Consider the following 9,594-nt stretch of genomic DNA (forward strand, 5'->3'; position numbering starts at 1 on the left):
ACACCGAGCCCTTCTGTTGAACTAGTAGTTTAGCACGGTTCGTTTGTGTCTGGTACGGTCTGGTTCAGTTATGTCGGTTACTGTGCGCGGATCAATCTCGGCATGGTTTCAGAAGTGTAGTGTAAATGGGGCTATAGAAACTCAGCTTCGGAGTTGCAGTGTAACAGACTGTAAATAATCGGTTGGTATTGGTACCTTTGCCAGGCTCTGGATGGAAGAAATCTGAAGTCACTAAAGTCTTGAGTTGACTGACCTAACTTAAAACTAACCAACCTACTAAACCAAATATTTTTAAAAGGAGATATTCTGTAGAATATGGTCAATTTGAGACTTCTTCTGTGGGGTCCATTTGTTTTAATTTCTTTCTCCAAAAAACGATGCTTTAAAAGCTGAACTGGAAGATAATTTTTCTTGGCTCAAGTTATAAAAGGACTTTTTTTACTTGTATATTTCAATGTAAGCGTCTGTTAACTGGGAAAAAAAAAATCAGAAGTGAAAAAGCCAATGTTTAAAGAATATTAAGAAAAAAATAAGTGCATATTTGATATCTAATTTTATGAAATTACTAGGTGAGACTTATTTATCATACAATAAGTGTCCATCTGTTGTAACTCTGAGCAAAAACTGCACAAAACCAGATGACAGGACATCTGGTTGGATATAAAATGTATGTTTTCATCTTAATACAAGAAGAAAAATGTTAATGAAGTTATTACAAATAATTTTATCTGTAGCTTGGATGCTTAAAAGGGGGTCTGTACTAGACACTTAATTTTTAAAAGCTTCCCATTGTTTTTGCCCTTTGTGACAGAAGATACAGGAGCAACAAGAATTAACAAAGCTGATTGGTCAAAAACCAAATGCAGGAGTATCCTGCAATTAAGACCCAAAATAGGTTTAATTAACTCAAATTCTGGCTGTTTTCTACTTTAAATCTAAGTAACACTTTGTGGTTTAAGTCCTAGTTATAAGTTAAGTTATCTCTCAAATAAATTGTCCCTCTAAGGCCTCTTTGGGATCGTCATGTCACCATTTAAATCCTGGTTTCAAACCAGCTTGTAAAAAAACAAGCAGTGGAAGTATCCAGAATATTGACTCCATATCTGTGAGTGCAGGTGGGTTATAATTACTGAGATGTTTCTGCAGGATGGAGAAGCTGCCTTATTAGTGCCAACCTTTGTTCATTTGGGATCGTGTTGCAGCCGTTTGTCGGATAAATAAAAACAATCAATCTTTGGACTCTCCAGTGAGATAATCACTTTAGACATGCAGGTTTTGCCCTCTGAATATCACCGTCCTCCTCCAGCTGTAATTACCTCCGCTGCTGACAGTACGGAGAGGTTTGTTTGTGTTCTTTCAAAGATTAACTTCCTCTGGTTTCCGCCTTTTCCCAGTTCCACAGTTTGTTAGTCTGAGCTGAATTATTATCTAGAAATATGAAACAGGAAATGTCTGAGATTTTTTGGCTCTGCCATACACACCCACACTGGAATAAAAAAAGATATTTTTAAATCTGGTTCTTCTTAAAACCTGAGGGATCAATCTATTGTGTTGCTCCTCTGCTTATCCTTCTCTACATCGTTCATTTTCCTGAGCTGCATTTAATGAGATGATTCCTTGATGTTGGCTTCGATAACAGCACTATTGTCCACTGGTATTTTTGCTGTCAGCTCTTCTTGCTCTGCTAGCATTTTAATCAAATTTGTGGCACTAATCGGTTATTAAAAGCTCTTTATAACCTTGGTGTCGATAATTCATGTCTTTTTTTCCTGTCCTCTTCCTCTCCATAAACACCCTTCCTCCCTCTTGGTTCCTTCCTGCCCTCTCTCTGTCTATTGGGTGTGTCTAGCAGTGGCCTCCGGGCCTGGTCTGGGCCCTGCTCCAATGTCCCAGTTTGGAACCATCTCGCGGCAGATTTCGCGGCACAACCCCTCCAACTCCTCTGTCTCTATGGTTTCGGCCACGGGCACCTACCGCCGGGCGCCATCGGTCACATCACAGTTCTCCTTGCAGCAGCAGCAGCTTCAGCTACAGCAGCAGCAGCAACTGCAGCAGCAACAGCCTCACATTAACGGAGGCACTCCTGGCTATGTCCAAAACTCAAGTAAGGCCCCTGTGTCTCCATCTTTAACCCTAAAGCCTGAGCTGACAAAGATGCTTGAATGCAAACTATTGTTTTTTTTGTTTTGTTTTTTTTCCCAATCACACACAGTCACAAATTAATGAAAAAGTAATTTCTATATACACCTTTTATTTAAGAACAAAAATAATACTCTTTAATCAAAGACTTTTGACTTAAAAGGCTAGTTTGGTTTTTAAATTCAACCTTTTTAGAAATTCCTGATACTTCATCTCTTATGTTTTCATAAATAATGTTGTTGTTTTTAACTGCTTTTAGATTTTAAATAGTTTTAAAATTAGTCTGATTCCAAGTGCCGTAGTTGCAAAAAATGTTGAATCTTTCCATAATGGGAGATAACAGTAAAAATATAATGAGCTGTAACATTTTTATGGACAAGGACGAACAAAAACAAATGCAGATAGATATCTGAAATAAAGGCCAAACTACACAGCTAATTGCAAAAAGAAGTTAGAAAACCTGCAGTTTACAAATTTATGGAATGTTTAATGACATTAAGTGGCCAAATGAAGAGGATATGATAAATTTTTTACCTTTCAGTCAATTTCAACTTTAGCATTACGAGTTAGCAGTTTGAATGTCCCCTTAATTAGTGGCTTTAAAAATGAATGGGATAGTTTATTACTTATTTAATATTAAGGGAAAACGTAAAATGTTTTGTAGGAAAAAAAGAATCTCCACATTTGTTGCTTTAACATGCAGAGCTAGCATTAGCTATGTAGCATGGCTTGCTGCTATTAAAAGTTAGAGAAGGATACATTTATAGATCCTCTGAGCTGCTGCTTCAGAGGTTCTAAGAAGGTTTAAAAGCCTTTCTTGTTGATGAGAAAATGAAAGACAAGACTAGATCTGTGTTTTTTTTTCTTTTATACAAGCTAATGTTAGCAATGCAGCATGAGGAGAAAAGTTAAAATATAAAATTCTATAAGTCAGTGCTTTAAACCTCATGGTTTAGTTTTACCAGAATATTGATGAGAGAAAAAAGTTCAGAGTTTCTTTTTTTTTTCCATTTATTACAAGATGGTGCTACTGCTTCAGCATCAAAGAGTTCCTTTTTTAATTTTATTGTGTTGCATAAGCTGCAATTTAATTTATATTGCAGCTTTATTGTGAACCTAAAGGATTCTGGTTGTTAAAATTTGCAACAAAGTTGCCTTTAACAGCCTTTAACTTTTTATGAATCCTTAAAGTCTAATGTGAATCTCTCATTTTAGTCTGATTTCCTCCACTATCTCTGATATTAAAGTTTTTTTTTTTTTGGCTAAAAAGGGCATCCCACATCCATATGGTCCAGATTAAACTGTAATCAACATTTATATCTGGCAGTAAACCAGCCAGACTGAGTTGTTCAGCTGTTCTTTCTTAGACATGGACAAAAAGCGCCTCCTTGTGGTCATTAGTAAAAGTTGTGTAGTGCTTTGAAGGCGTGGGAACAATCAGACTGACAAAACTCCAACATAATCTGCAGTTTATCCACCAGCCTTGGTGATCCTCAGATGAATTGGGAAATCAACAAAATGTTGCCAAATATGATGCACAGATTTAAAGGAGATATTTGTATAAACAACGTTAAATCAGAAGTGAAATAGTGACTTCTTTGCAGTGTGTCTGCTTTTTCCTGCAGAGCATCGATGTCGGTGGGTTTTCTCAGTAGCGGGTCACTCTCTGAACTCTTGTCTGTATATTCTGGATGACTGATGGGGTCCTGACTCTCTTATTTTCCCCTCTCTTTGACTTCCTGTCCGCTGTCTGCTGGCTTTCAGTGTCTGTCGCACCTCCTCCTCCCCCCATGCCCCAGCTGACTCCACAGATACCTCTCACTGGCTTTGTGGCCAGGATGCAAGAGAGCAGTAAGTGAAGAGGCTTCACTCAAGTTACGTTATTCTAATTCTGCATGCACTCTGCATTTTATTCCGTTTGCAGAATTACTTTATGGAGTTTCTCTCTTCATTTATCCTCTTCTTATAAACTCTTAGTTGTTAGATGCTTGCAATGCTTTGGAATGCTTTAGTTTTGAATAATTGATGTGTTAGCTATGGGTAAAATGTTGCCCTTTTCTTGTGCTAATTTATTTTTTTAAGCATAAACTAAGAAATCTTTAAAGCTACATGAGTGAAGCATTTAACATTTTAAAACACGTTTTTATGATATTTTTGATGATCAATTTACACGGAAGTGGCAAATAAAGTTAGGATGGTTAATTTTGGGCAGTATTGGCTGCATCATCCTGTGGGGATGCTTTTCTTCAGCAGGGACATGGCTGTTACTAAGAGTTGATACAAAGATGGATGATAGTAAATACAGTCAATGTTGAAGGAAAAACTGTTAGAGGCTGCAAAAAATCGAAAGCCGACGCAAATGTCTACTTTAAATAGATTATAACAGCAAATAAAGCCAAAGCAACAAGGAAAAAGGATTAGTCAAAGTTCATACATCTAGTTCTTGATCATTAAAACCAGGGCTTAAACAAATAATTGATTATTGAAATAATCGTCAACTAATTTAATAATCGATTAATTAATCGAGTTAATAATTAACTGGAGTGTAGAGATTCTAAAACATGCTTTTAGCTGACAGAGAAACCCACTAAGAGCAGTATTTTAACCAATATTGTAAAAAAAATAGATATAAACATTTTGCATTTAAGATTTAAAAAAAAACGTAAAAACGTTTTACTTTCACCTGGTTTCATTTTGTAAAAAAATATTTTTAAGAACATTTTGCTTAAAAAAATAATAGGCAGTTTAATCGATTTGCTAAAAAAAAATAATTAGTTGCAGCTCTAATCAAAACACAAATAAGCATTGTATTGCATTTTACTTCTTCAAAATTACAGAATAGTTTTTGTTGTTCTATGGTGTGAAATCCCAATAAATATTTAAAGTTTATGTGCCATCATGTTAAAAACTGCACTATGGCTTCTTTAATGGCTGATTTGAACCTGTTTATATGCATCTAGACTTTTCTGTGGTTAGATATTATCATGTGTCTTTTCTTGTCGCCATTTTTAGTGCTTCTTAAGATGAAGAAGGTGATTTATGATTTAGACCAAAACATTCATCCTTATCTAGATTATCTTAAAGGTTTTCCTAACGTTCAAGGTTCAAAGTTAAAACGGTTTCCTTGAAAAACAAAATATTCTAACTTGAGCCACATCTGACATCACACTGATCAAGAACAGATAAAGTGGCGTTGCTAAAGTCGAGAACATTTATTCTAGAGGAAATCTGTTGAAAGATATTTTTAAAAAACATGTGCAAGAAGCCTATAAAGGTCTGGGAAATGATCCAGAAGAAGAATAGTTGTTTTGGTGGGAAATAAACCCAACAATTGTTCTGGATGTGATTTTGGTTCCACTCTGACAATGAAGGGTTTGATTTGATCTGCAAGGAGCTGGCAGGTAAAACAGTCTTGGAGGCTTCCTCAAACCATCCACTGTACAAGTTGAAATATTGTAACTTTAAAGCCATAAACATGATTAAACTGTTTTATTACTCTCATTTACTTGGAAGATAAAAGTCTTTTCTGTAGTTTTCATGTTTCTTAAACAGTTTTCATTAATTATTATTGTCTATAAAGCTGTTATTGTACCTGCATGCCTGAAAACTTAAGGAGTGTTGAGCTGCATCCTGCTCAATGAATGAAAACACCCTCCTCTGCATGTCGGTGCATTCCTGATTAATACTGCATGATCCCGCCGCCGCCATCCTTTCTGAAAACTATGAACCAAGGTTTCATGGCGGATTTCTGACTGTCCAACAGTAGCAGACACTCCCACTCCACCGCCGCCTCCGCCCCCGGATGACCTGCCCATGTTTGACGACTCCCCTCCGCCGCCGCCACCTCCGGTGGATTACGAGGAGGAGGACGCCGCCGTCGTCCAGTACGACGACCCGTACGCGGATGGAGACCCGCAGTGGGCCCCCAAGAGCTACAAGGAGAAAGGTTTGCTTCAGAATTCCTCTGATAATCGTTACTGCAGCAGGTTGTATGAATGCCAACTAGGATTCCTGATTAACGTTAGGAATCATCTACCCACGCATCAGTTCATTCATTCATCCAACATCCATTCATTCCATTTCAGTCTGGTGCTCCAAGCACACATCTTTGCATCCATCAGTTGATTTTGCAGAGTGTAAAACTATAACCATTGGAGACATTTTTTTTTCTTTAAAAGCTACAAGAAACAAGCTAAAAAAATTAGATTTTTAGTAAAATATTGTAAACCAACAGAAATAAGTCTCCTCTGACCGTTATGAACCAAGCGCCACATTAACAAACTCATTTAAGACCATGTCCCCTGTTTCTGGTTCGGTCCCTGCAGTGGTGGCCATCTACGACTACACCAAGGACAAAGACGACGAGCTGACGTTCATGGAGGGCGCCATCATCTACGTGGTGAAGAAGAACGACGACGGCTGGTACGAGGGCGTCTGCAACGGCGTCACCGGCCTGTTCCCCGGCAACTACGTGGAGAGCATCATGCACTACGCCGAGTGAAGCAACCTGGCAGTAACCAGTCCTATTTATTCAGTCATATCCTAACCCGGTGACCGACTGACCGTATGATCCTTTTTTTTTTTTTTTTTAAGAATGGCATAATGTTTTCTCTCTTACTGAATGCAAATAATAATTGATATCTATGTAGTCGGTGTGATAGGGATTGGTTTGTGGCATTTAGACATTTCTCCGGTTTATTAAAGCATTTAAAGAACAGCAGAGGACGTTGCCGTCAGTCCGAGTCGCGGTCTCATTATGGAGAAAAAACCACTGTAAATTACATTTTAAGGATTAAGTCTTAGAAAGCATGCAAATGCAAATCTGTAATTTGAAATTTTATGCCACTTTTCTTCAATTATGTTGTAAATTTCTTTTTTTTTTTTATTTCACTGTCGAAATCACTGAAGTTTTTACTCCAATTTAAAATCTTTTCCATGGGCTTTCTCTCTCTCTTTTTTTTTTGTACCTAATCCTAAAATAAAGAAATTGAGTTTTTGTTTTTTTATGAATTTGAATCTTTTCACAAAGCATTAAGATCTGATTATCCAGTTAAAGATAAAACAACAATCCAGCAGCTGATCGGTGTAAAATGTGTTTTGATCTTAAAATAACTTAGTAGTAAAACCACATTCAAGAAAAGATCAAAATCAGAATTTTTGTACAGTTTTATGCATTTTCTTTAGACTTTATCAATTTACTAAAGTCCTGAGTCAATTCAGTGTAGGCTGGGGTGAGGGAAAGGATTTCTGCACCATACTTGTTTAGATTTCCAGTGATAAACTAGGGTAGGAAAAACATTAAAAGCTGCTCAATTGTAGTTTTGCATCAGATGGGAATAATTTTCAGGGCCTTAATTGGAATATACAACATTAAAACGGGCAAAGACTAGTGCTGTTACTACCTTCATCTCCTTACTTTTCCTGCTGTGATAGGGTGGAACATTTGTGAGTTTTGAAACCTTGATAATGTTAACCGACCTCAATGACTAGTAGATCAATTCACCAAGTTTGCATTTTGATCATTTTTTACACCCACTTTTAGTCTTTTTCCTTCATTAACTTTTAAAGGAACAGATGCACTGATAAATGACCCAACTTTCCCTTAAACTGAAGTTATCCCAGGAATATTTTGTATTACAAACTAAAAGGTTTGAACCCTGCAGTATGTTTTCTATTGTTATAGTAATATGCTGTCTGTGACAGGATGAAGATCTAAAAGTAAAATGAGTTTAAAACAAGAATCCAAATGAAAGCAGAGTAAAATCTAAAGAACGGATCAGTTCTGGTAATATGTGGGGGTGTATGCTGGATTAATAAACTGGGGTCTCCTATGCCTGCGGTTCAAGCAGGTATAGGTGTTCATGGAGAGAGGTTTAATGGAGCGTCGGGCTGAGTCAAATTTAGCAGCTACACGCCTCCATCTCAAAGGCTCACAGCCTGACACTGCCGTGAGACAATTCAGACGTAATCCAGGCCGAACAACTAATACCTCCTCAGTTTCCTCGAAGCATCAATGTCTGCGCGGCCCCCCTGGCTGGGCCGGTCTTCATAGAACCAGGCGTCACTCAGGAATCAAACGGTTCAGGTTTCGCTGCAGCCTTTATTCGATCTTCCCTCTCATCTCTCCAACTTCCTGACCCAAAGTACTGAAACTCACCTCTTTCTGCTTATTTGTAGATATATATAATATGTTGACTCAGAAATGAATGTACAGTCTTTTATAATAAACAATTCTCCATACAGCAGCTTTTATGCATTTGTGGTTATTTGGGGGGGAAATAAGCAGAACAAGAGTTTCAAATAATAAAACTTGATCAGGTGGTTTATTGAGCACATGGTCATGTCAGATGTTAAGGCCTTCTGCTGTTACAGGACACTTAGCAAAGTTCAGAGTGTAAAACAGAAAAAGTTTGGCCATTGAGTTTTGGACGGATCCATGGACGTCACATCCAGACAATAACGACGACTCCATCATGTTTTAGAAATTATTTTTTTCTCCAACATTCTCAGCAGCCCAGAGAGGATCCGATAAACCGGTCTGAGACGCGTGAGGCCGCTGGTTACAGTACAGGACGAACCTTTTCTTCAAGGTGATCTTATTCCTCTAAAAATCACCTTGAAATGGTAATTTTTTCCTCTTTCCACCCAAGATAAGACGACTTAACTTAATTTTCTTTTACACGCTGTGCAGCCAGCAGACATTTTAGTCTCATAAGGCAGCAGGGTAAGTTCGTTTCACATCGAGCTGCCAGAGGAGAGAGTCAGAAGGCGACTCTGAGGAGCTTCACTTGTTCCTGTTGAGGACGATCTCTGTGAGCCTGATGAGGGCGTCCCTCTCTGCAGACGGCTGGAGCCGGCTGATCTGTTTGATGGCCTCTTCGCAGTATCGCTGCGCCAGGTAGGTGGTCTGCTGCACGCCGTCGCTCTGAAACAGGAAATAATGGAGCCGTTCAAATAAAACCTGTTCCACTATTACTGATTTTTCTTAACTGTTAGAGAATGTGAAACTAACTTTAAATTGCTGAAAATGATCAGCATAAAGTGTGTATTCTCATTCACCCCCTGTACTCTGATGCCCGCAACTAAACTCAATTGAACTATTTACATAGAAAAAATATATTTACGTTTAAAGCCACAAGATTGTTCATCTAAACTGATGGATAAAACAAGCAGAGAATTAATTAGAAGCAGCTAAACAGCCTGTGGTATCGCTGGGGGAGCTGCAAGGAGCCACTGCTCAGGTGGAAAGAAGATGGCAGAAGAGTCCTGTTTGAAAACCCTCCAAGTCTCCCTTAACGTCCACAGTGAAACACGGCAACGGCGGTATGATGCTGTGCTTCAGGGAAGACTAATCTGCTGAGAACAATATAGGACAGAGGTGCACTGCAAAAACGATCTAGGAATAAGTCAACATTTCTTAAATTTAATTTAACCTTAATTTGAATAGGTAAATAA

The 9,594-nt window shown here is 38.0% G+C and overlaps 1 protein-coding gene across 14 annotated transcripts in view; it reads left to right on the plus strand.

Annotated features, from left to right (window-relative positions):
* Positions 1-7,129, plus strand: part of LOC107104706 (abl interactor 1-like) — a 67,668-nt gene extending 60,539 nt beyond the window's left edge. For 2 of the 14 annotated variants that reach the window (XM_015404764.1, XM_015404766.1), the window contains exons 8-11: positions 1,850-2,104; positions 3,904-3,990; positions 5,903-6,085; positions 6,465-7,128. In XM_015404764.1, the coding sequence (XP_015260250.1) occupies positions 1,850-2,104; positions 3,904-3,990; positions 5,903-6,085; positions 6,465-6,640 (701 nt within the window). In that variant the 3' untranslated portion in view covers positions 6,641-7,128. Of the gene's footprint in view, positions 1-1,849; positions 2,105-3,903; positions 3,991-5,902; positions 6,086-6,464 lie in introns of all 14 variants that reach the window. The other 12 variants (XM_015404762.1, XM_015404763.1, XM_015404767.1 and 9 more) reach the window with 12 other exon arrangements.
* The last annotated feature ends 2,465 nt before the right edge of the window (positions 7,130-9,594 follow it).

The sequence above is a fragment of the Cyprinodon variegatus genome, unplaced genomic scaffold (genome assembly GCF_000732505.1).
Source record: "Cyprinodon variegatus isolate N-32 unplaced genomic scaffold, C_variegatus-1.0 Scaffold1853, whole genome shotgun sequence".
NCBI lineage: Eukaryota > Metazoa > Chordata > Actinopteri > Cyprinodontiformes > Cyprinodontidae > Cyprinodon > Cyprinodon variegatus.